Source organism: Palaemon carinicauda, chromosome 32, assembly GCF_036898095.1.
Source record: "Palaemon carinicauda isolate YSFRI2023 chromosome 32, ASM3689809v2, whole genome shotgun sequence".
Lineage (NCBI taxonomy): Eukaryota > Metazoa > Arthropoda > Malacostraca > Decapoda > Palaemonidae > Palaemon > Palaemon carinicauda.
The window spans coordinates 19,683,633-19,710,846 of record NC_090756.1 but is presented as its reverse complement, the minus strand read 5'-3'; the positions used below and the strand labels follow the sequence as shown (position 1 = coordinate 19,710,846).

General features: G+C 48.3%; 1 protein-coding gene across 4 annotated transcripts in view; it reads left to right on the top strand.

The window, feature by feature from the left end:
* LOC137625299 (INO80 complex subunit E-like) overlaps positions 1–27,214 on the top strand; it is a 118,905-nt gene that overhangs the window by 25,084 nt on the left and 66,607 nt on the right. For all 4 annotated transcript variants that reach the window (XM_068356123.1, XM_068356125.1, XM_068356122.1 and 1 more), the window contains exon 2: positions 8,528–8,631. In XM_068356123.1, coding sequence (XP_068212224.1) covers positions 8,548–8,631 — 84 coding nt within the window. In that variant the 5' untranslated portion in view covers positions 8,528–8,547. The remainder of the gene's footprint in view (positions 1–8,527; positions 8,632–27,214) is intronic.

The following is a 27,214-nucleotide window of genomic DNA, read 5'->3' as shown; positions in this document are numbered from 1 at the left end:
GCCTAATCTAAGTACAAAAATGGTATAATTAAGGTTTTCAAAGTGATATAGCCTAAGTTTTGTTTGGGAAAAGGGGTGACCTAGGTTAGTTTAGGTTGCATCCTCATATTTTACTTGAGATTTTCTCTTGCCCAAAAATTCTGAATTCCCACTGCTGCAATATTCTATTCTTGTTTTTCTCAAAGGGTTTGGGACCTCTGAAGCTGCTTATTTCTAGTAGAAATGAAGGTTAGATTTGTTGAAAATGTACACTTTTGTAGATAAGTTATATTAATGTCCAAAATCCAGCTAAGGTGTACATTGTTACTGTATTAAGAATGTACTGAAAATTTGTTTGACATATCTTCTTTTTTAGTATTAGGGAGATTTCTGCAATCTCTCCTGCCACAGGTTCATCATTTCCAATCTCCAAGACCTCAACTTTGAAGTCTGGTTAGAGGGACAAACGTACGCACTCTTCTTCCTGTAGTTCTTCCTCATCTTTGACCAAACCCTCGGCTTCCGGACCGGGTCTGCTCTGCTCCTTCTGCCCCGAAGAAAAAATCTCCCCAGTCTCGGAAGCTGTCCCGCTGGAGTCTTGTGATACTCCTACCAGTCTCTCGACGTACGCGTAAGAGATACAGTGTGGTACCGAGATCCAATCTAGCCTGGGAAGCTGTCTTGCTACTCAGCACAGGTGCTCAAGCTACCTATGCTCGGGATTAAGGGTGTTTCCTTTTTTCCCCCTTCTTCATTTGGGCAATTGGAGAGAGAGAGGACGCTCACAGGGGAAGAGGAACCAATGGTCGGTCTCCGTGCTTGTATAGTATAAGTGACTAGAAATTCCCCTACGCAATAGTGAATATGATCCATGATCCGGTCGTGTCGCTATCAGTCCCCACGTGCTCACGCTTGCATAAACTAAATCAGCCGTCTTATATTCTTGTGATATTACCAGTTCATTCGCCACCAGCCTGCATAAGGAGATCTTGCCATGAGCTTGCATGATAGAGAGCAGGAACAGGTGATCTCCCAGGATTGCTCTCGGCGCTCTAAAGGTGGGCACAGAGATGCCCTATTGCATTCTTGTAATCAGTGGCAAGGCTGATTACAGGTGTGTGTGCTGCTCTGTACCATGCTCTCCTATTTGCTTTTCAGAGGCTAAGGTACATGCACTGAACTTTGTCAGGCTCTGAGAGCGCAAGAGCTAGAGGAATTTCTGTCTCTGAAGGAGAGTCCAGTTGCTTGCTGATTGGCCTACCTTTCAACCTTCAGAGTATTTCCTTGTTTCTGTGCTAGTTTCAGTTCTTTTTACTCTGGAAGGAAGAGCTTTCTACTAAGATACACTTTGAGATCCCCTCCTCATAAGGGAGGAGGAGTCTCGGGACGTCAAGCACTCAGCAACACTAGACTTTGATTTATGTCTTTGCACTTTTCTGTGAGTACAATGAGCTTGCTTAGTAGCTTGACACCTATGGAAATGGGTATGTCATCCATTGATGAAACTGGAACTGAAACTAGACACCTTTAACCTTTAAAATCACTCATGGATCATTATAAAAGTTCATTTCTATGGTTCTTTATTGTTGGACAAGCCATTCTCCTTGAATTAACAAACAGCAATGTTAGGGACTGGTAAGTTCGTGTAAGTGTTGCATTTCATGTGTTAAAGGGTGCAAATATGTCAAGAAAAATGACTTTGTATATTTTCTTGTAATAAGTAACCTTGTGGCAACTTTAATATTACCATACACAGAATCAGGGATAAAATGGTATAGTATGTCACAAGGAAATGAGTGTAATTTCAAGTGTACTATACAGTGGGACACAGGAATTCTTGGCACACCTCATTCTGAGGAAGTGCAACCTTTCACACCCTAACTGCACTGAGAGTTTCTGAGTGTAGCCCCACCCACTACTTACGCCATCTCTCCCTGTAGTTATTTGGTTACTAGCCGTGCAGTAAGGGTTTGACAGGGTGTATTCCCTTTGGGCATAGTGTCCCAGGAATTTCTATATCCAACTGTGAATGAATAAGACCTTTTCAATATTAAACTTAGCCGGTGATTATATAAGCTGCCACTCTGTTGCTCGACAGAAAACTCTACGTAAAAAATCCGCCAGCGATCGCTATGCAGGTAGGGGGTGTACTTCAACAGCGCCATCTATCGTGCAGGTACTCAGTACTCAATGTAAACACAGAACTCAATTTTCTCTCTGTCGGGCTACCGGCAAGACCTACTAATTCGCTGTTACTAACTGGATTTGTTTTCACAACTATTTGGTGAAGTACACTATTCTAGTTTTGAGCTTTCGCTATGCAGGTGTTTTATCTTCATCTCAAAACTTGAACTCGTTTTGGATAGATTTAATTATGGTGACAAAGAGAGTATGGACTCTCTTTCACTTTTAAATGGCCGACCCTTCCCTTAGACGGAAGTGTGTTTAGGTTTTTAGTAATTTTGCTTATCTCTCCGCCTTTATTAGGCCTCTTCGATTAACTTTCCATTTATTATAAACATATAAAAATAAATTTTAATGTTTTGTTTATATGCGACCTTTCCTGATAGTAGGCGGTCCTAACTTGGAACCGAAGTTAATCAACGTTGAGCCCGTTATATCGTATTTAGCCTTTAAAGAATTTAAAACTTTTTAAATGTAATGTTTTATGAAAGAATTTCTTTGATAGTCTTCGTACTGTTTTCAAAGATGAACTAACGTTTAGTTTTTTAGGCTACGCAGTTGTTGACGTTCAGGACGTTCAACATGCGCTCTATCGTTACGATAGAGAGAGAGTGTATCACGGTTTCACTTTGCAGTAAGAGTAAATCGATTCTGACGTTTTGTTCATTCTTTCTTAGCTTAAATGTTTTAAATTCTAATTTAAAGGAACTTTTTATTTGGAAAACCTTTCAGTTTTTTCCTTTAGTCAAATAACATGTTTTTTTGACGATATATAATTGGGCTCTTCTCTTAGGTGCGAAATCAAGAAAGAGAGAGAGAGATAGAGACGGAGGGAGAGAGAGGAGAGAAAACGTTCCGTTCAAGCGGGTAACGTTGTTCTCGTGTTACTCTCGTCCCTAGTCTCTGTACGGGGAGGAAGGTAAAACGTTTTTAGGTTTTTATTCTCGTCCCCAGGCTATGTGCGGTGAGAGATTGAAAACGTATTTTATATGAACTAGTGTTTAGTCTCTTTCCCAGCCACTGAATTTTTTATCTTAATATATGTTTTCTGTTTTTTGCTGGTATTAATGAGCTGCATTATACGACTGATTTCGCAATTACTACCTTTTAATGAAGGGTAGAATTGCGTGTTTCAGGTAGAAATCAGTAAAAGTTTCGATTTCAGTGAAATAAGTGCAAAACAGAAAATCGATAAAGTGATATGCGCAAAGTGTTACAGTGTTGCGTCTGAGGGTTCGTCTGTTCGTGCCTGTCGTTCACCTAGTCCGGGACCTCTTGCAAGCTCCCAAGCCCAGGGGAGAAGTAATGTCGAACGACTTATGGGTTCGAGAGGCCTTGATCAACGAACAGACGTTTCCCTCCGTGGTTTCGGGCGTATCTACCCAAGATCGCCCCACCCACACAAAGACGAGAGAGCCCATTTATTCCTCGTCTGCGGAAGAGGTTTCTCGTAAGAAACCATGGACCAAGGTCTCGCGGCTTATTAAGCGCAAGTCGGTCCCTTCCGCGCAAGTCCAACGGCCCAGTTGTAGCCACTGGGTCAGTTCGGACTCGCTGCAGTCTTCCGACGACTGCTCACCTCCTAAGAGAGGCAAAGCGGTACCGCATCAGGCAGTCACACCGTCTGTTGCCGCACCTCCTCCTGTAGACCCTAAGTGGTCTTTGCTGTAGACCATGCAGTCTCAGTTAACGTCATTGCTGCAGGACTTTCGTGCGGAGAAGGTTGACACTGCACCAACCTCTAGCCTACAACCAACCACGGTTGTGCGTCCTGTGGACGCTGAGGCGACCTTCTGCCGCACTCCAGCTGAGAGAGTCCCGCCACCCATGCGTTCCAGTGTACCCTGCCAGCCGTATGTTGACGTTCAGCGACGCACGGAACCTTCCGTTGACGTTCGCGAGGTACAACAACAGTCTAAGTTGTTTTGTTTTGACGCGGTGCGTCAACCTCCGCATTCTAGAGTTGTTTTGACTGCTCAGTCTAGACAGTCAAAGCAGTCTCAAGTGGACGCTGTACGTCCTCACGCACCTGTTGTGGTTGACAGTTCAGTTGTTGACAGTTCACAGACTGTCAAGCAGTTACATGACGTTGCGTTCTGGTCCGCTACTTATGCACCAGTGAGAGACTCAGCTTTTATCGGACAAGGTTCCTGTAGATGAGGAAGTTGCTGTTCTCCCTCCTACTGATATTCCCTTGAGGACTCTGTCAGATGGAGAGGAGCCTTAAGCTGCTTAGCCCCCTATTGACTTTAATTAAATCATGATGATTTTTTTAAGGATCTTCGTCCGGATCTTGTAACTGCTGCTCCTCGTTCGCCTAAACGTCAGAACTTACACTAGGCCTAGCTACTTCGAAGCCGTTGTTTTTAAGCTAGTGCTCTCTCGCTCTCCTAGAGAGCGTTACGTTGGCTAGGTGACTGGTTTTTTCACCAGGAGGAGTTTGGGGGATACAGCCTTTGATTTCCCTTCTTTTAAACTGGCTTATAGAGCGAGAGTCTGATATGACACGAGAGAAGTTCTCGGCTTGGGAGTTCATGCCTCTGCCCAGATAGACTTCTCAATTCTGGTAGACTCTCCCTGGCGCCTAGCCAGGAGACGCTCCAAGTTGTTTACAGGTCAACTTCTCAGCTTTTGTCGAGCCTTTGAAGTTTTGCTGTACTATTATGTCACACATAACAAGGCTTTCAGGGATGGTAAACGGTTCCGCCTCAGTCGCTAACCCCGTCTGTTGCCACACCTGCTCCCGTAGACCCTAAATGGGCTTTGCTGCAAGACATGCAGTCCAAGCTTGCGTCCTTGATAGAGGACTTAAATGCAGAGAAGAACCTTCTGGCCAACAACCTTCCAACCGGTCGGTTGTGCGCCCTGTTGACGCTGAGGTAACCTACTCGCGTCTGCCAGTTGAGGTGGTTCCTCCTTCTGGCCAACAACCTTCCAACCGGTCGGTTGTGCGCCCTGTTGACGCTGAGGTAACCTACTCGCGTATGCCAGTTGAGGTGGTTCCTCCACCGATGCGACCCAGTGTGGGTTGCCAGCCGCACGTTGACGTTAAGCGACGCTCGGAGGTGGTTGTTGACGTTCAGGACGTTCAACAACCAGCAGAGGTGACTTGTTGTGACGCAGTGCGTCAACCTCAGCAACCCGGTAGGGTGTTGACTGCACAACCCAGACGGTCTAGACAGTTTCGGGTTGACGCTGTACTTCCTCGCGCACCCATGGTTGTTGACAGTTCACAGACTGTGCAGCAGTTCCATGATATTGCGTCCGGCTCCGTCACGCATCCACCAGTGCGACGGGATTCAGCGAGTCAGACGTTGCCCACTCCGTTGCCGTTTCCTCATCAGTTTCGGATGAGGAACCCTCTGATGAGGACGTTGCTGAACAAGACGATCAGCCCCCAGCCCTGCTATCCATCCAGAAGATGCTGAAGAAGGAACGCTGCTCAGTCAGGCTGTGGATGAGTCTGGTAGGGACGCTCTCATCCGTGGATCAATTTGTCACTAGGAAGACTACACCTCCGTCCTCTTCTATACCATCTAGCTTTTCACTGGAAAAGGACAAGACGCTAGAAGCGGTCTCGATCCCGGTTTCCGAAAAGATAAAGTCTTGTCTGACTTGGTGAAAGGACTATATCAACCTAAGAGAGGGTCTTCCCCTGACTGTTCAGACTCCCAACCACGTTCTCTTCTCGGACGCAGGCTGGGGTGCGACATTAGACGGTCGGGAATGCTCGGGATTATGGAACTCGAGTCAAAGGACAATACATTTCAACTGCAAGGAGCTACTGGCAGTACGTCTGGCCTGGAAAAGCTTCAGGTCTCTCCTTCAAGGCAAAGTGGTGGAGGTGAACTCGGACAACACCACGGCTTTGGCGTACAGTACATCTCCAAGCAAGGAGGGACCTACTCTCTGACGTTGTACGAGATCGCAAGGGACCTCCTCACCTGGTCAAAAGGTCTAGACATATCACTAGTAACGAGGTTCATCCAAGGCAACTCATCTAAGGCAACTTGAATGTCATGACAGATTGTCTCAGTCGGAAGGGACAAATAATTCCAACAGAATGGACCCTCCACAAGGATGTATGCAAGAGACTTTGGGCCACCTGAGGCCAGCCAACCATAGATCTCTTCGCAGTTCATATAGATGCCTTTCTCCTAGATTGGTCATATCTAGATCTATATGCATTCCCTCCGTTCAAGATTGTCAACAAGGTACTGCAGAAGTTCGCCTCTCACGAAGGGACAAGGTTGACGCTAGTTGCTTCCCTCTGGCCCGCGAGAGAATGGTTCACCGAGGTACTTCGATGGCTAGTAGACGTTCCCAGAACACTTCCCCTAAGGGTGGACCTTCTACGTCAGCCACACGTAAAGAAGGTACACCAAGGCCTCCACGCTCTTCGTCTGACTGCCTTCAGACTATCGAAAGACTCTCGAGAGCTAGAGGCTTTTCGAAGGAGGCAGCCAGAGCGATTGCTAGAGCAAGGAGAACATCCACCCTTAGAGTCTACCAATCGAAGTGGGAAATCTTCCGAAACTGGTGCAAGTCAGTATCCGTTTCCTCGACCAGTACCTCTGTAACTCAAATAGCTGACTTCCTCTTATATCTGAGGAAAGAACGATCTCTTTCAGCTCCCACTATCAAGGGTTACAGAAGCATGTTGGCATCAGTCTTCCGTCACAGAGGCTTAGATCTTTCCAATAATAAAGATCTACAGGACCTCCTTAAGTCTTTTGAGACCACGAAGGAGCGTCGTTTGGTTACACCTGGTTGGAATTTAGACGTGGTACTAAGATTCCTTATGTCAGACAGGTTCGAACCGCTACAATCAGCCTCCCTGAAAGATCTCACCTTAAAGACTCTTTTCCTGGTATGCTTAGCCACAGCTAAAAGAGTCAGTGAGATTCATGCCTTCAGCAAGAACATCGGATTCTCATCCGAAACGTCTACATGTTCTACAACTTGGTTTTCTAGCCAAAAACGAGCTGCCTTCTCGGCCTTGGCCAATATCGTTCGATATTCCAAACTTATCGTATGGTTGGAAATGAACTAGAAAGAGTCTTATGCCCTGTAAGAGCTCTTAAGTTCTATTTAAAACGAACTAAACCTTTACGAGGCCCGTCTGAAGCTTTATGGTGTTCAGTTAAGAAACCATCTTTGCCTATGTCAAAGAATGCTTTATCCTATTTTATCAGACTGTTAATACGAGAAGCTCATTCCCATCTGAATGAGGAAGACCAAGCTTTGCTGAAGGTAAGGACACACGAAGTTAGAGCTGTCGCAACTTCTGTGGCCTTTAAACAAAATAGATCTCTGCAAAGTATAAGCAACGCAACCTATTGGAAAAGCAAGTCAGTGTTCGCGTCTTTTTTATCTTAAGAATGTCCAGTCTCTTTACGAGGACTGCTACACACTGGGACCATTCGTAGCAACGAGTGCAGTAGTGGGTGAGGGCTCAACCACTACAATTCCCTAATTCCATAACCTTTTTAATCTTTCTCTTGAAATGTTTTATTATTGTTTTTGGGTTGTCCGGAAGGCTAAGAAGCCTTTCGCATCCTACTTGATTTGGCGGGTGGTCAAAGTCATTTCTTGAGAAGCGCCTAGATTAGAGGTTTTGATGAGGTCCTGTTGTATGGGTTGCAACCCTTGATACTTCAGCTCCTAGGGGTCGCTCAGCATCCTAAGAGGATCGCGAGGCTCCGTAAGGAAGACGTACTTAAAAAGGCAGAGTAATTGTTTAAGTCGACTTCCTTACCAGGTACTTATTTATTTTATGTTTGTTATTTTGAATAACTGCTAAAATGAAATAAAAAATCCTTAGCTCATAATAATGTAAACAATTATTGCTGGTCTCTACCCACCCCCCTGGGTGTGATTCAGCTTATATAATCACCGGCTAAGTTTAATATTGAAAAATGTTATTTTTATAATAAAATAAATTTTTGAATATACTTACCCGGTGATTATATATTAAAGGACCCTCCCTTCCTCCCCAATAGAGACCCAGTGGACCGAGGAGAAAATTGAGTTCTGTGTTTACATTGAGTACTGAGTACTTGCACGACAGATGGCGCTGTTGAAGTACACCCCCTACCTGCATAGCGATCGCTGGCGGATTTTTTACGTAGAGTTTTCTGTCGAGCAACAGAGTTGCAGCTTATATAATCACCGGGTAAGTATATTCAAAAATTTATTTTATTATAAAAATAACATATTATTTGGAGTTTTCATTCATTACTTGTCTTCAGGCCATTTAAGCATCTGCTAAATATCTAAATAAGGTGCCATAAAGCTACTTAAAATAAGGGTGAAATTCAGTATAAGATCGTTTCTATTTACTAATATTAGGCTTATTTTTCAGGTTGATAAATCACATCATTAATGATGCCAGTTCAAACAGATGGCCCGGATGATTACAAGGCAAAGTATAAAACTCTGAAAAGGAAACTGAAGCTGTTAATATACGTAGGTGTTTTATTTGTACTTCTTACGCGTGTCACACGGTCCCTCTAAGTAGTTTCCGACAGATTTGTGTCTGTGTATGATTTTTTTTTAGTCGTGGAGTTTTGTAATAATTTACATAGATTTCTTTTCATTTCAACTGCTTATGTGCAGAAGGTCCCTTACTTATAAAACGGTATTATATTATTTAATAGTTAGACAAATAACATTAGTAATAACCTGATATCAATTCCATATGAAACCAGATTTTTTATGAATAGAACTTACCTGGCAGTTATATATATACACTGTATATAGCTATAGTCTCTGACCTTCGCCAGGATTTTTCAAAAATCGCGGCAACCGCCTTGTGGTGGTTGTGCGGTTAGGTGGTTAACAATCATTACAGGGTGGTACTTGGAATCATTCCCATTTTCTGTTCTTCAGATCATCTCTGCCGGCCGGATCGACAACACCGTTGGTCCGCCATTAGAGTTTTTCTTTTCGCTTTCCCTGTGTCACTGTACCGGACTTCTTTTTGGTGAAGTACGTTGATTTGGGGATTTGGCAATCGTGTTTTTGTTTATTCTGTGACTTTTGCTTTTGATTAATATGATTGAGAAGCTTCATTTTCGTGCGTGTGCGAATGAGGAATGCAAGGTGAGGTTGCCGAAAGTGTCGGTAGACCCTCACACTGTTTGTTTGGGTTGCAGGGGTTTTGAGTGTGCACTGAATAATAGGTGCAAAGAATGTGAGGTTTTGAATGAGGAGGATTGGTTAGCTATGAAGCGCAAATTAGAGCTTGATAGAGTAAGGAGAGCTTCTAGATCTAAATCTAAGTCTGCTAGCGAACCTAGTCTTGATTTATCTATTGAACCTTTAATTAATTCCTCTTTGGAAGTTGATCCTTCCCCTGAGGTAGTAACTCCTGCCCCTTCTACAGGATCCGTATCTGCGGATGACCCTCGGTACGCCAGGATGGCTGCCGAGTTGAAGGCCATTAAAGATCAACTTGCAGCCTTTAAAGGTAAGCCAAGTGAAAGTGAAGTTAGTGCTTGTGAAAGTGCAGTGGAGGTAGCGACTGACCGAACCTGTCATTACCCTAGGTCTAGACCTCTACCAAACTCCCAGGACCAAGGGAGAAGGTACGTCCACGACCGATAGGGGGTGAGAGGTATGTACCCTCGGTCAGCCGTCGCCTCGGGCAGTCCTGTTGCAAATTCCCAGGCTGCTCTTGACCACCACGGGAAAGGTGTGTCAGATGTGATGGTTTCTTCCCCAAATCCCTCTCCCAGACGCAAATGGAAGTATGAGGCTTCGAGACCGATGAAGAGGAGGTGGAACCGAGAAGAACAGTCTCGTTCCCACTCTCCCGGTTCTAGTAGCCATGAACCTTGTCCTTCGGAGGGCAATTTGGATTCCGTGCCTGTGAAGAGGACGAAATCAAGAGCCGGAAGTCGGGATAGAGCAGCAGAAGATCCTTCTCCTTCCACCAGTGTTATTCGACAGCCGTCTCCTTCGGATCCGCAGGATCCAGCAGAAGTTACTAAGTCGTTCATGTCAGTTATGCAGGAGCAGCTTTTCTCGTTAGTACAAGCTTTCAGCCGCCCTCACTCCAGTCCGACAGACGTAAAGACGACTCGTTACCCATCAAGAAGTCAGCTTCTAAGAGGGAACGGAGTTCCTCGCCTAAGGAACCTTTGCACGCTTCTTCAAAGACACGATACCGCACTGTTTCCTCATCTGCCCGCCTCCAGGACGATTCCGTCTCTCGCTCTCGGCGCCAGGACAATTCCGTCTCTTGCTCTCGGCGCCAGGACAATTCCGCCTCTCGCTCTCGGCGCCAGGACGATTCCGCCTCTCTCTCTCTCGACGCCAGGACGATGCCAGCCTGCTTCTCCAGGACGATGCCAGCCTGCTTCTCCAGGACGATGCCAGCCTGCTTCTCCAGGACGATGCCAGCCTTCTTCTCCAGGACGATGCCAGCCTTCTTCTCCAGGACGATGCCTCTTCTCGTCGCCAGGACAATTACAGCTCTCGCTCTCGACGCCAGAATTCTTCGGCCTCTCGCTCTCGATGCCAGGGCGATTTCGCCTCTTCTCTCTCGGCGCCAGGACGATTCCAGCCTGCTTCTTCAGGGCGATACTGCTTCTCTCCGCCAGGACGATGGCAGCTCTCGGCGTAAGGACACCTCCTTTTCTCACTGCCAGGACGCTTCCTTCTACCGCCTCAAGGGCGCTTCCGACTCGCGGCGCCAGGACGCAAGCGGTTCTCGGTGTCAGGCTGCTTGCAGCCCTCTACTACAGGACGAATCTTACGAATTTCATATTTTGGATTAAAGGGAGCCTTCTTCCCGAACGAAGGCTGTAGTAGAGGTGGGACAGGATCTCGATGATGTCTCAGAAGACGAAGGCAAACTTGCTGACGCTGCTGGCGACTACAAGGTTCTCTCTCGCTCCCTTCTTGAACTGTATGGGGAGGAGTTTCCACCTTCTGCTCCTCGTTCTCCTCAATCTAAATTTAGCAGGAAGAAGGCCAAGAAACAGTCGGCCTTCATCAAGATGAAGCTTTCTATTTCTGCTAAGAAGGCTCTCGCTAAAATAGACGATTGGATGAAAGAACGGAGACAAGCGGTTAAGACCACCTTCTCTTTTCCACCAGCTCGTCTTGCTTCGAAGGCTGGCATGTGGTACGAGACTGGGGAGCCTCTGGGTCTGGGAGTGCCTGCCTCCTCCCAGGGTGACTTCTGTGGCTTTGTGGACTCTGCCAGAAGGCATGCACTCAACTCGGCCAAAGTTATGTGGTCGATGTCGGAACTTGATCACCTTGTCAAAGGGATTTTTAGAGTCTTTGAGGTTTTTAGCTTTTTGGACTGGTCTCTAGGGACTCTGGCCAGGAAGACTGAGCAAATGGAAGGAACACAAGACTTAACGAGTATCATGTCTTGTATGGATAAGACTCTTAGGGATGGAGCTAATGAGTTGGCTCCCCTTTTTTCAGCAGGAGTCTTGAAGAAGAGGGCCCTGCTATGCTCCTTTGCTTTGAGATCTGTGACTGTTGCACAGAAGTCTGAGCTCCTTTACGCCCCCCTGTCGCAACATCTCTTTCCTGAGGCCCTTGTCAGAGATATTACGCTTTCTCTTGCGCAAAAGGCCACCCAAGACCTTTTATCGCGCTCAGCTTGGAAGCCTTTGACAGACGCTCCTTCGTCTCTGAAGAGGGAGGAGAGGAAATTCCAACAGCCCTTTCTAGGCAGGGCCCCTTCAAGATCTAACTTTAGAGGAAGAAGACAGGAGTCAGGAGCAAGGACGAACAGAGGTTCATTTAGATCTCGCTCCAAGAAATGAAGTGCAAGTCCTCCAGACAACATTAGGGGCAAGACTGTCACGTTTTTGTCAGTCTTGGAAGAGAAGAGGGGCGAACACCTGGTCCCTCTCAGTCATCAAGGAAGGATACAAGATCCCCCTTTTGAAGAAGCCTCCTCTTTCAGATACACCTGGATCTAGTCGACCAGATGCTGGACAAGGGAGCGATAGAACCAGTTCTGGACCTTTCCTCCCCAGGCTTTTACAATCGCCTGTTTCTGGTACCCAAGAACTCGGGTGGATGGAGGCCCGTCCTGAATGTCAGCTCTCTGAACGTCTTCGTGGAGACGACGAAGTTCTCCATGGAGACGGCTCAGTCTGTGCTTGCAGCAGTATGACCAGAGGACTGGATGGTGTCTCTCGATTTGCAGGACGCTTATTTTCATGTCCCCATCCATCCGGCTTCGAGGAAGTACCTGAGATTTGTGATCCAGGGCAAGTGCTTCCAGTTCAAGGCGCTTTGCTTTGGTCTCAGCATGGCTCCTCAAGTCTTCACCAGGATAATGGTGAACGTGGCAGGCTGGCTGCATCAAGAGGGGATAAGGGTATCCTTTTATCTGGACGATTGGTTGATACGTTCACAATCGAAAGAAAAATGTCTGGAGGACCTACAAAAGATGTTCATGATGGCTCAAGAACTGGGTCTGGTCATCAACAGGGAGAAATCTCAGACCGAGCCGAATCAGACGATTCTCTATTTGGGGATAGTTCTGAATTCAGTTCTTTTTCGGGCTTCTCCCTTCCAGGAAAGGCAGACCAAGTGCCTCGAGAAGGTCTGAGGATTCCTGAACAAACAGAAAGTGCTCAGCGAAGGAGTGGATGAGTTTACTGGGAACTCTCTCCTCACTCTAACAGTTTGTCTCGCTGGGGAGACTCCACCTAAGACCTCTTCAACACTTCCTATCAAAGATGTGGAACAGGAAGACACAGGAAGACTCCTTTTCCTTCGCTATTCCAGCAGAGGTCAAGGATCATCTGGTGTGGTGGATAGATCCAGCTTTGTTAGAGGAAGGGATCTCCCTGTACAAGAACCCAGACCTAGTGTTGTTCTCAGACGCGTCAGAGTCAGGTTGGGGAGCAACACTAGGAAGCAAGGTGGTCTCAGGCTCTTGGGAAAAGTCAGTTCGGATGGCACATCAACAAGAAGGAGTTGATGGCCATTATGTTAGAGCTAAAGGCCTTCAAAGACTCGGTGTCAGGAAAGATTGTGGAGGTCAACTCGGATAACACCACAGCTCTAGCGTACATCAGGAAGCAAGGGGGGACTCACTCTCTCTCTGTTCGAAATAGCAAGGGAGCTCCTCTTATGGTCGAAGGAGAACAAGGTAGAACTGCTGACAAGATTCGTACAGGGACAGAGGAATATAAGGGCAGACCTGCTCAGCAGGAAAGGGCAGGTTCTTCCCACAGAATGGACCCTCAACCAGCTGGTCTGTCAGAGTCTCTGGAAACTGTGGGGGAGACCTTTAATAGATCTTTTTGCCTCCAACCAGAACAAGAGGATCCCCAACTATTGCTCCCTAGTTCCGGACAAGGAGACAATAGCGGTGGACGCCTTTTTGATGGATTGGACAGGGATGGACACATATGCCTTTCCCCCGTTCAAGATCATCAATCTGGTCATCAGGAAATTCGCTCTCCTCGATTCGGGACGAATGATGCTAGTAGCTCCATTCTGGCCAATGAGAGAATGGTTGACGGAAGTGGTAGACATGTTGATGGACTTCCCAAGAAGCCTTCCTGTAAGTCCAAAGCTTCTCAAACAACCCCACTTCGAGAGGTATCATCAAAACCCCCTCGCTCTCAAACTGACTGCCTTCAGACTATCGAGAAGCTTGTCAGAGCGAGAGGATTTTCGGCGCAAGCTGCAAAAGCTATCGCCAGAGCGAGGAGGGTCTCTTCACAGAGGGTCTACCAATCTAAGTGAGTCAAATTGCAGATTTTTTGTTATACCTCAGACAGGATGCTAATCTGGCAGTATCCACGATCAAAGGGTATAGAAGTATGCTCTCGACGGTCTGTAGGCATAGAGGCTTAGATTTGTCTCAAAATAAGGACTTGCAAGACCTCGTGAAGTCTTTTGAGACAAGTAAACAGGTTCAGTTAAAGCCCCCTTCTTGGAACCTGGATGTGGTTCTGAAGTTTCTTTGCACCAAGAAGTTCGAACCCATCTCACAAGCTTCTCTTAAGAGATGTAACGAAGAAAACCCTCTTCCTGATGGCCCTAGCCACAGCTAAAAGGGTCAGTGAGGTTCATGCTATTGAAAAACAAGTGGGCTTCAATCAGATGGAGCGGTTTGTGCTTTAAGGATGGACTTCCTTGCCAAGAACGAGAACCCTTCAAAGCCCTGACCGAGGACTTTTGAGGTCCCTAACCTCACTAATCTAGTGGGTCAAGAGCAGGAGAGGCTCCTCTGTCCAGTTAGAGCCCTTAAAGCTTACTTGTCTCACACTAAGAATGTGAGAGGCTCATCTAGCTCCTTATGGTGCTCAGTGAAAGATCCGCAAAAACCCCTTTCAAAGAACGCTTTTGTCTTTTTTCCTGAGGGAGACTATAAGGGAAGCTCACCTCTTGTGTGAGGAAGAGCACTTCGGCCTTTTAAAAGTACGGGCTCACGAAGTGAGAGCCATTGCTACTTTGCTGGCATATCGTAAGAACATGTCAGTTAGGCATATTATGGATGCAACGTTCTGGAGAAGCAACTCTGTGTTCGCCTTTCATTACCTCAGAGAGGTGAGAGTGGATTATGAGAGATGCCATACCTTGGGCCAATACGTAGCTACGGCTTCTGTATTAGGCCAAGGAGTTACTACCTCCCCTCAACCTTAGTTTTTGTATACCTGTGTGTGGGTTGGTGTTTTTAATGGATGTCTGAGGACGTCGACTTGTGGTACAGTTCCTTCAGTCTAAATAGATAGTTTATATCTAGTAGCTCCATTCTGGCCAACGAGAGAATGGTTGACGGAAGTGGTAGACATGTTGATGGACTTCCCAAGAAGCCTTCCTGTAAGTCCAAAGCTTCTCAAACAACCCCACTTCGAGAGGTATCATCAAAACCCCCTCGCTCTCAAACTGACTACCTTCAGACTATCGAGAAGCTTGTCAGAGCGAGAGGATTTTCGGTGCAAGCTGCAAAAGCTATCGCCAGAGCGAGGAGGGTCTCTTCACAGAGGGTCTACCAATCTAAGTGAGTCAAATTGCAGATTTTTTGTTATACCTCAGACAGGATGCTAATCTGGCAGTATCCACGATCAAAGGGTATAGAAGTATGCTCTCGACGGTCTGTAGGCATAGAGGCTTAGATTTGTCTCAAAATAAGGACTTGCAAGACCTCGTGAAGTCTTTTGAGACAAGTAAACAGGTTCAGTTAAAGCCCCCTTCTTGGAACCTGGATGTGGTTCTGAAGTTTCTTTGCACCAAGAAGTTCGAACCCATCTCACAAGCTTCTCTTAGAGATGTAACGAAGAAAACCCTCTTCCTGATGGCCCTAGCCACAGCTAAAAGGGTCAGTGAGGTTCATGCTATTGAAAAACAAGTGGGCTTCAATCAGATGGAGCGGTTTGTGCTTTAAGGATGGACTTCCTTGCCAAGAACGAGAACCCTTCAAAGCCCTGACCGAGGACTTTTGAGGTCCCTAACCTCACTAATCTAGTGGGTCAAGAGCAGGAGAGGCTCCTCTGTCCAGTTAGAGCCCTTAAAGCTTACTTGTCTCACACTAAGAATGTGAGAGGCTCATCTAGCTCCTTATGGTGCTCAGTGAAAGATCCGCAAAAACCCCTTTCAAAGAACGCTTTTGTCTTTTTTCCTGAGGGAGACTATAAGGGAAGCTCACCTCTTGTGTGAGGAAGAGCACTTCGGCCTTTTAAAAGTACGGGCTCACGAAGTGAGAGCCATTGCTACTTTGCTGGCATATCGTAAGAACATGTCAGTTAGGCATATTATGGATGCAACGTTCTGGAGAAGCAACTCTGTGTTCGCCTCTCATTACCTCAGAGAGGTGAGAGTGGATTATGAGAGATGCCATACCTTGGGCCAATACGTAGCTACGGCTTCTGTATTAGGCCAAGGAGTTACTACCTCCCCTCAACCTTAGTTTTTGTATACCTGTGTGTGGGTTGGTGTTTTTAATGGATGTCTGAGGACGTCGACTTGTGGTACAGTTCCTTCAGTCTAAATAGATAGTTTATATCTAGTAGCTCCATTCTGGCCAACGAGAGAATGGTTGACGGAAGTGGTAGACATGTTGATGGACTTCCCAAGAAGCCTTCCTGTAAGTCCAAAGCTTCTCAAACAACCCCACTTCGAGAGTTATCATCAAAACCCCCTCGCTCTCAAACTGACTGCCTTCAGACTATCGAGAAGCTTGTCAGAGCGAGAGGATTTTCGGTGCAAGCTGCAAAAGCTATCGCCAGAGCGAGGAGGGTCTCTTCACAGAGGGTCTACCAATCTAAGTGAGTCAAATTGCAGATTTTTTGTTATACCTCAGACAGGATGCTAATCTGGCAGTATCCACGATCAAAGGGTATAGAAGTATGCTCTCGACGGTCTGTAGGCATAGAGGCTTAGATTTGTCTCAAAATAAGGACTTGCAAGACCTAGTGAAGTCTTTTGAGACAAGTAAACAGGTTCAGTTAAAGCCCCCTTCTTGGAACCTGGATGTGGTTCTGAAGTTTCTTTGCACCAAGAAGTTCGAACCCATCTCACAAGCTTCTCTTAGAGATGTAACGAAGAAAACCCTTTTCCTGATGGCCCTAGCCACAGCTAAAAGGGTCAGTGAGGTTCATGCTATTGAAAAACAAGTGGGCTTCAATCAGATGGAGCGGTTTGTGCTTTAAGGATGGACTTCCTTGCCAAGAACGAGAACCCTTCAAAGCCCTGACCGAGGACTTTTGAGGTCCCTAACCTCACTAATCTAGTGGGTCAAGAGCAGGAGTGGCTCCTCTGTCCAGTTAGAGCCCTTAAAGCTTACTTGTCTCACACTAAGAATGTGAGAGGCTCATCTAGCTCCTTATGGTGCTCAGTGAAAGATCCGCAAAAACCCCTTTCAAAGAACGCTTTTGTCTTTTTTCCTGAGGGAGACTATAAGGGAAGCTCACCTCTTGTGTGAGGAAGAGCACTTCGGCCTTTTAAAAGTACGGGCTCACGAAGTGAGAGCCATTGCTACTTTGCTGGCATATCGTAAGAACATGTCAGTTAGGCATATTATGGATGCAACGTTCTGGAGAAGCAACTCTGTGTTCGCCTCTCATTACCTCAGAGAGGTGAGAGTGGATTATGAGAGATGCCATACCTTGGGCCAATACGTAGCTACGGATTCTGTATTAGGCCAAGGAGTTACTACCTCCCCTCAACCTTAGTTTTTGTATACCTGTGTGTGGGTTGGTGTTTTTAATGGATGTCTGAGGACGTCGACTTGTGGTACAGTTCCTTCAGTCTAAATAGATAGTTTATATCTAGTAGCTCCATTCTGGCCAACGAGAGAATGGTTGACGGAAGTGGTAGACATGTTGATGGACTTCCCAAGAAGCCTTCCTGTAAGTCCAAAGCTTCTCAAACAACCCCACTTCGAGAGGTATCATCAAAACCCCCTCGCTCTCAAACTGACTGCCTTCAGACTATCGAGAAGCTTGTCAGAGCGAGAGGATTTTCGGCGCAAGCTGCAAAAGCTATCGCCAGAGCGAGGAGGGTCTCTTCACAGAGGGTCTACCAATCTAAGTGAGTCAAATTGCAGATTTTTTGTTATACCTCAGACAGGATGCTAATCTGGCAGTATCCACGATCAAAGGGTATAGAAGTATGCTCTCGACGGTCTGTAGGCATAGAGGCTTAGATTTGTCTCAAAATAAGGACTTGCAAGACCTCGTGAAGTCTTTTGAGACAAGTAAACAGGTTCAGTTAAAGCCCCCTTCTTGGAACCTGGATGTGGTTCTGAAGTTTCTTTGCACCAAGAATTTGAAGTTGTTCCGTAACCGAAATACAAACCACGCTATTTACATAGGGGTATTACTTTCGGCGTAGCTGAAATGACTAGCCATTAGATTTTTAACGAGGGTTAACTTCCCTCTCGCTAGTTAGCGAGGGGGTAGGGGAGGGGTAGCTAGCTACCCCTACCCCCTCACACACTGGTGAACTGATTCACTTCACTTTTGGCTCGGGTGATGATCAGACGTGTCTGTCTCACCCTCGCATTTTTTTTGACAGCCTTAATTTTTTTGCTTTTTCTTACAGCTCGTGTGTTTGGAAGTTGGCCTCTCTCTATCATGCGGAATTGCCCTGGACTACCCGACCGCCCTTGTGGGACGTTTATGTCGGCGGTCGAGACGGACCCTCACACCTTGTGTCCGTACTGCAGAGGTCAACTGTGTGATAGGGATAAAACTTGTAGTGAGTGTAGGGAGTGGTCTACCTCCCAGTGGGAGAGGTTTTCCCGGCGACGTAAAAAGAAGTCTTAAGCGTGACCTTTCTCCTTCAAGGGCTTCCTTGAAAAAGGAAGGTTCCAAAGACTCTTCTTCCGTTGCCCGAACCTCCTCCGAAGCTCCCACTTGATCGGTCTCTCGTGAGAGGCCGGCGAGTGGTAGCGTAGGCTTTTCTTTTGTTGACCAACCTCGGGCTTCGGGAGAGGGAGTTGCCTCCCATAGTGAGGCAGCTCCTCCTCTGGGAGAGCATATTGATATTGATGATTCTGGTGCTAACAATGATCTTTTGCAGCTTTGGGCTTCCTTGGGGCTGAAGGGCTCGCCCTCCAGGGAAGCCCTGTTTGACCTTATCCAGTTGGGTGCAGCTGTCAAACAGTCGCCGGTAATAGCAGAGGTAGATCCTCTGTCTTTTTTCGACGTTGTTGTGGTAGAGGCTTCCGACGGGTTGGGTCAAAGCCCTGCTGTTGTTGCGGATGTTGCTGAAGGCTCAGTTCCCCCCTCCGAACATCCTTCGAGGGAGGAACGGGGTCCAACGGTCTCTCCTGCGGGTGATTCTCTCCCTCGGGGGAGTTCACTGACAGAGACTCCTCTTCGGAGGACCGACGATGGTGTTGCGGCCCCTCGAGGTCGTCTTCGCTGTAAGGCTCGCCCTCCTCTTCGCCCTAGAGGCCTTCCTTCTCCTTACAAGGGAGTTAGGAGGCGCTTCTCCAGTTCATCGCCTTTGACGTCCCCCGCATTGCTGCTGCATCGCTAGACCTCTCAGCAGATCGTTCGCGATCTCCTACGCCTGCCAGACCTGCTAGTCTTCCTTCTCCGTTCCTGTTCGCAGATGCGCAGTGGGCGCCAACGCACCCCGTTTTCCAACGGGCACCGGTCCCTTCGGGGCAAAAGGGCTTATCTCACAATGTGAGTAAGTCCCTCAAGTGCCAGGTTTTACCTGCGCGCCCACGATTTCCTGCGAGGATGCGAGCGCTCTCCTGCTGTAGCTGTAGACCAGACGATCTCCTGTAGCTGAGTCATCTCGCCGTAGATCTCCTGCTCGTCAGCGCCCACCTGCGCGCCAGCGCTCACCTGCGCGTCAGCACTCTCCTGCTCGTCAGGGATCTCCTGTGCGCCAGCTCGCTCCTGCTCGCCAGCGCACATCTGGGCGCCCACGATCGCCTACTCGCCAGTGCACATCTGCGCGCCAACGTTCGCCCACGCGCCCACGATCTCCGGATTTGGGCGCAAGCAAGGAGATTATTCTTTTGCCTCCTCGCCGACGATCTCCTGCGCGCCCTCAGAACTCGCCCACGCGCCAGCCATCGCCTGCGCGCCATCACGCGCACTCACCTGTGCGCACTTCTAAACTGGTACGAGTCTCTGCGCGCCCACGAGAAGTCTCCTCTGCGCGCCCACGGGCGTTCGCCTTTGCGCGCCACTACACCTTCTGGTCCTGCGCCCCAGCTGATATCTCCTGACCGCGCAACTGCGCGCCAACGATCTCCTGCGCGCCCGCGCGATCCTTCGCCTGCGCGCAAGCGCTCTCTAACGTGCCCGCGCGCCCATACTTCAGATCGCCGAAGGTCTCCTACGCGCCCACGTGCTAACTCGCCTGTGCGCAGTCGGTCGCCTTCTCACCCTACGCGCCACCGCTCGCCAACTCGTCATCACTCGCCAACGAGCCATCGCTCCCCTGCGCGCCGTCATTCTCCCTGCCGCCAGCTTTCACCCTTACAACAGCGCGCACCCTCACCTGCGCACCCACGCGCCCTCTCGCTTGCGCACCCTCGCCCATGCGCACCCGCGCTTTCATCTCCGCGCGCATGTGCGCCAAAGTTCGCCCGCACGCGAACCCGCGATTTTACCATCGCGCGAGCGCCAGCACGATCTCGACCGCGATTCCCGCCGGGTTTTGCAGCACTGGCAACCTTGCGAGTCTTCTGGAGCGCGTACTTCCAGATCATCGTCTTCACGATCTCCACCCCGTAAGCGCAGAACAGCGCATTTGCAGGAGGAGGAAGAATCTTCAGAGAGGTGTAGGCCATACTCTTCTTCTTTTCATGCAGGCCCTGTGGTGTCTACTCCTAAGGATCGCCCGATCCCCTTCCCTCCAGCGGGAGTCGCTGACACTGCGTCTTTCAGCCGTCAGCCTTGGCTGGGGTCCCTGATCAAAGCGGTCATCCAGGCTGTTAAGCCGGCCCTCGCTGATCTGGGCCTTAAACCAACGTCAGCCTCGTCTCCGCTGAAGAGAAGGAGAGGAGTAGACTTGTAGACTTCGTGGTGACTTCTCCTAGGGTTAAACTGGCTCCCAAGAAGTCCGTCAGGAAGGCCCCTTCCCCCTCTCGGATGTTTTCTCCTTCTCCTGTGGACGAAGCCTTTCCGTCTTCAGGAGAATCCAGCGAGGTGAGACATTCTCCCACGGCACCAATGGGAGGAACCCCACCTCAAGTAGGAGAATCGTCTCGTGTGGGGGCAGAGAGGAGCCCTCAGACTTCTTTACTGGAGTCCTGTATTCCTCCTAGGAGAGAGCCCAAGGACTTGAAGACCGCCCCAAAGTCTTCATCCCGGATTCGACCAGAGCCAGCAAGACCCCAGAAGAATGTCCACGTGTCCCCCAAAGTAGAGCAGCTGGGGACAGGAGACTTTGCTGCCAGTCCATAAGGAGGAGAGCTGCATGAGTCGGAGCATGCCTTCTGGCAGATCCTGAATCTGATGAGGCAACTCAACATGTTCGAGGACCCGGAGACCGCCCCTCGCGAAGGCAAGGATACGGTCCTGGACCAAGTCTACGGCACTCAAAAACCTCCGAAGGCCAGCGCGGCTCTGCCCTGGTCCCATGGGGTGAAGAGCGCCAGAGACAAGGTTGAGAGCCAGCTCTCCGAACTCGCCTCCTCCAGCCGTTCTTCTGCCGGTAACAAACTCCTCCCACCTCCTCGTGTACAACAGAGGAGGTACTTTGAGATCATGGGGGAGTCTTGTTTAGCTCTTCCTCTCCACCATTCTGTGGAAGAACTTTCCAGGGGAATTTCTCTTGAGAAACTCTCCGCCCGGCAGGTGACATTCTTGGCTACAGAGATCTTGAGCCAGGAAAAAGTCGCAAAGTGTGCCATGCAGGCCACTTTGTGGCTGGATGTCTGGCTGGGGTCTCTGGGCATCCTGTTGTGATCCGAAGACTTGTCCAAGGAGAGCACCTGGAAGGCCATGGAGACTTTCCTCCTCTCGGGCACACGCACCATCGAGCTTCTAGCTCACCAAGTTTCGAACTTGTGGGCAAACTCGATCTTGAAGCATCGTGATCCGGTGACCGAGAGGTTCCACTCGAAGGTCCCAGCCGTGGATGTCTACAAGGCCAGACACTCTTCCATCCTTGGAAAGAGCCTGTTTGAGCCCAAGGATGTGGAACGGACAGCTAAGAGGTGGAGGAAATTGAATCACGATTCTCTCCTCCAAAGGGCTCTTACATCCAGACCCTGCAAGCCTCCAGCACCTCAACAACAACAGCCTCGTCAGTCTAGGACATCGAAACCGGCTCCGGCAGCAAAGGCAAAGGTGTCCAAACAGCAGCCCTTTCCGGTCAAAGACAGGAAGGGCGGAAAGTCCACCAGGGGAGGCAAGAATCCTAGAGGGAGCAGCCGAGGCCCAAAACGCTAGGATTGGCAATCCCCCTACATGTCCACCAGTGGGGGGATGCCTGCAAAGTTGCGCGTTCAGGTGTCAGCAACTCGGGGCCGATTCCTGGACGATCTCCGTGATCAGCCAAGGATATCGCGTCCCGTTCATAACATCTCTACCTCCCCTGACAGCGAATCCAGTGTCGTTGAGTTCCTATGCCATGGGATCGGCAAAGGGGCTACCCCTTCGGGCAGAAGTCGAGACCATGCTCAAGAAGGATGCTCTCCAGGAGGTCGTCGACGGCTCCTCAGGCTTCTTCAGTCGACTCTTTCTTGTAAAGAAGGCGTCTGGAGGCTGGAGACCCGTCATCGACCTCTCAGCCCTGAACAAGTTTGTCAAACAAACTTCGTTCAGCATGGAGACAGCAGAGACGGTCAGACTTGCAGTGAGACCGCAAGACTTCATGTGCACACTGGATCTAAAAGACGCGTACTTCCAGATCCCAATCCATCCGTCTTCCAGGAAGTACTTGAGATTCAGCCTAGACAACAAGATCTACCAGTTCAAGGTGCTGTGTCCCAAGTCTCCTTGTTGATGCTGGAGAGTTACCTCTAGACCTTTACCGAATGTCTTCCATTATTCGGTATTGGTTTAGATTGCAAAGACTCCCTAACTCTCTAGCCTTTCAGACTGCAAGCCTTGTAAGACACGCATCATACTTTGAGTTGCACCCAAAATCTCCTCAACCTTATGGCTTTTGGGTGAAACGATTATTAAATAGTCTGGATATAATTAGAAATAAGGTACTTCCATTCAAGGTATCATCAACGCCTCCTTGGAAGTTACCAGAGATATCTTTTTGTAAATATTTTATTGGAGATAAGAAGAATATGTCAGACCTAGAACCCAGGTCTCTTTTTAATGAACATGTTAAAGAACATAGAGGATCAACTTTTATCTATACTGATGGCTCCAAATCTGATGCTGGCATTGGATTTGGAGTACATAGTAATGGTTTTAATTGTAGAGGTGCACTTCCTCTGACCGCTTCCATATTTACTGCCGAACTGTATGGCATATTAACCGCTATTGAGAAAATAGCGTTGGAGAAGGAGGGTAATTTTACAATTTTTAGTGATGCAAGGAGTGTCTTTCAAGCTATAGAAGTTTTTAATTCTAATAACCCTCTAGTTTTAAAGATTTTAGAATGGCTTTTTATTATTGGACGGAGAGGTATGACAGTTCAATTTGGTTGGGTTCCAGCACATGTAGGTGTGTCTGGGAATGAGAAGGCAGATTCACTGGGTAAGAAGGCTGCATCCGAGTTGCTGCCAAGAAGGTATCCCATTCCCTGTAATGATTTCTTACCTGACATCAAGAAATTGGTTTGCAAAAAATGGCAACAGCAATGGGATAGCCTAGATGGCAATAAAATGCTAGAGGTAACAAATGACATATCTCCTTGGAGGTATAATATGATGCCCCGAAAATGGGAGATGTCTCTTTGTCGTCTCCGTATTGGTCACACTCGGTTGACACACGAGTTTCTGCTGAAGGGCCAACACCAACCGTATTGTGACGACTGTTTAGTACCTCTAACAGTAAGGCATTTGTTGACCGAATGCCCCAATTATAACAACTTAAGGAATAGATATTTGTTTGAGGCTCGAGGTGAGGGTGGCAGGTTCATCCTTGCCAAGATTCTTGGAAATGATGTGTCCTACCACGCAAGTGGCATTTTTAGATTTATTTCAGAAGCAGGTCTTCTGAAAAATTTTTAACTTTTATGACATTCAACTTATATGATTTTAATTGAATACTCTTTTATTTTTTATTTTATTTTATTTTTTATATTTGTATACATAAATTAAATGTTACCGGCGTCAATGACCTTAGATGTCAGGATGCCTGAAAACTTTAAATCAATCAATCAATCAAGGTGGTGTGTTTCGATCTCTCCACAGCACCACAGGTGTTCACCAGAGTGTTCACCCTGATATCTTCGTGGGCACACAGGATCGGCATCCGTCTCCTTCGCTATCTGGACGACTGGCTGATCCTGGCACACTCAGAGTTGACCCTTCTTCGACACCGAGACAAGCTTCTGGGACTTTGCCAAGATCTAGGGATCTTGGTAAATCTCAAGAAGTCTTCTCTGCTTCCATCTCAACGACTGGTATATCTAGGCATGATATTGGGTGCCAATCTCCACAAAGCCTTTCCATCAGACGACAGGATAGGAAGGCTGAGGAGGGTCGCAGAGCCTTTCCTCAGATGAGAAGAGCTTCCAGCCCAATCTTGGTTACGTCTCCTAGGTCACCTGTCCTCCTTGGCCCGTCTAGTTCCAAACGGCCACCTCAGGATGAGATCCCTGCAATGGTGGCTCAAGTCCCGGGGGAATCAAGGCTACGATTCCCCGGACATTCTGGTCTCTATGGGGCCTGCGGAACGGACGGACCTGCAGTGGTGGTTGACCGACGGAAACCTTCGAAAGGGAGTGGATCTTCTCGTCCTCCCCCCAGATTTGATGCTGTTCTCGGACGCGTCAAAAGAAGGGTGGGGGGGCCCACGTTCTGAACTACAGGATCTCAGGTCTATGGTCAGAATTAGAAAAGTACCTCCACATCAATCTGCTAGAAATGAAGGCCGTTTTTCTGGCCCTTCAACAGTTCCAACAGATCCTGGCGAGTCACTCTGTGGTGGTGATGAGCGACAACACCACAGTAGTGGCTTATATCAACAAGCAGGGAGGTACCTTTTCACATCAGCTATCCCATCTTGCAGTAGAGATTCTGAGATGGACCTAAGTCCACTCGATACCACTATTGGCTCGCTTCATTCCGGGCAAAAGGAATGTGCTCGCCGACAGTCTGAGCAGAGCTTCGCAGATAGTGAGTACCGAGTGGTCTTTGGATCCTCTAGTAGCCAACAAAGTCCTGACTTTGTGGGGTTCCCCGACAGTGGACCTGTTCGCGACAGCCTTGAACTTCAAACTGCCGCTGTACTGCTCCCCAGTCCCGAACTCCAAGGCACTCTGGCAAGATGCCTTCCAAAAATGGTGGGACAACATCGACGTCTACGCCTTCCCACCGTTCTGTCTGATGAGAAGGGTGCTCAACAAGACCAGACTATTGGTCAACTTGTCAATGATCTTGATAGCTCCGCTATGGCATCATGCAGAGTGGTTCCCAGACCTTCTGCAGCTCCTGACGGAACTCCCGAGAGAACTCCCCCCCACGACACGAGCTACTCAGGCAACCACACTGCAACATCTTCCACAAAGCCATAGCATTGCTTCGACTTCACGCCTGGAGACTATCTAGCATCTCTTCACAGAGAGAGGCTTTTCGCAACAAGTTGCGGAGAGGATGTCTTGACACCTGCGAAAGTCATCTGCAGGGGTCTACCAGGCGAAGTGGAGAATCTTCTGTGGTTGGTGTCGTGGGAGGGGTATCTCTCCCCTCGATGCCACTATTCCAGCAATAGCGGAGTTTCTTGTATATTTGCGGGAGGAAATGCGCCTTTCGGTCTCGGCGGTGAAAGGCTATCGCTCAGCCTTAAGGCTGAAAGGAATAGACATTTCTTCCTCGCTGGAACTTTCTTTGCTCATACAAAGCTATGAACTTACCTGCCCTCAGTCGGAAGTGAGACCTCCTCCATGGAACGTGGTTCGGGTTCTCAGGGCTCTTAAGAGACCTCCGTTTGAACCATTACGCCAGGCTTCTGATCGTCACCTGACTTGGAAGACGGTGTTCCTGCTCGCTCTGGCTTCGGCCAAGCGTGTCAGTGAACTTCATGGTCTCTCGTACGACGTCGCCCATTCAAGGGGATGTGGGGAGGTAACGTTCAGGTTCGTCCCTGAGTTTGTTGCTAAGACTCAAAATCCTGGAGTTTCGGTCCCACGGTTCGACTCCTTCAGGATTTCGAGTCTTCGTTCTGTAACAGATGACCCAGACCATCTCCTACTATGCCCAGTAAGGAATCTGAGGCGTTATCTTAAAAGAACAGCTGCAGTTCGTCCTCGCGTGCAAGCTCTGTTTGTGAGCACAGGAAGGACGAAGAGGAGGGTCACCAAGAATACCATCTCAGCTTGGATTCAAAGGGTCATCCATCATGCCCTGAATCCAGACCCTCCTCCGTCACGTCGCCCTAGAGCACACGATGTCAGAGGCATCCTAACGTCCCTGGCATTCAAGAAAAACTTCTCTGTGACGCAGGTGCTACAAGCTGGGGTCTGGAAGCGTCAAACGACCTTCACAGCCCACTACCTGCAGGACGTGACCCACAGGAGCCTCGATACTTTCTCTATCGGCCCTGTGGTGGCTGCACAACAGCTAGTCTAACCTCAGGCTCCTTAATGGACAGGTAGCAGAAGGTTGAGGGCATTGTTACCCGGTTTTAGACTGCATGAATGAAAAAGTATGTCTGGCCCTTACTCTTTTCTTCATCCTCCCCTCTCTTGGGGAAAGCAGTATCCTGGGTTCTCTGCATAGCTGACCTCAAACCACTGCAGGTAAACCATGCTTCCTTGTGTTCCTAGTATTAGTATAATACTGTCGCGTCCCCCATACCCTGACGAGGTGGTGTTGGGAACGTCCTAACCTAGAATTCCATCTAAAGGACTTCAGGTCAACTTCCTAGGACGAGTCGCACTTCATTCCTTCACACACAAGCTTATGTAGGCCGAACGTTCCTTGCGGAGCAAGGAATTTGCGAGGTGCAGGGACTCCTTTTCTCGAGTGCTACTCACTCGGATTCTGAGTCCCCGGCCAAAAGCCAAAGCCAGTAAGGCTGGGACTTTCCACCCTACCTAAGGGTTAAGTCACCCTATGTAAATAGCATGGTTTGTATTTCGGTTACGGAACAAATGACAAATTCGGAGATAATTTGTATTTTTCCTAACCATACAAACCTTAGCTATTTACACATATTTGCCCGCCAGCCCTGTCCCCCATGAAGTCCTACCTCTAAGCGAAGTGAATCAGTTCACCGGTGTGTGAGGGGGGAGGAATAGCTAGTTACCCCTCCCCTACCCCCTCGCTAACTAGCGAGAGGGTAGTTAACCCTCGTTAAAAATCTAATGGTTCATCATTTCAGCTACGCCGAAAGTAATACTCCTATGTAAATAGCTAAGGTTTGTATGGTTAGGTAAAATACAATTGTTCCAACACGAATACTTACCTCGAACTACTTTCTTAGAAGTTACCTGTAATCTCCTCTCTACCGACCAG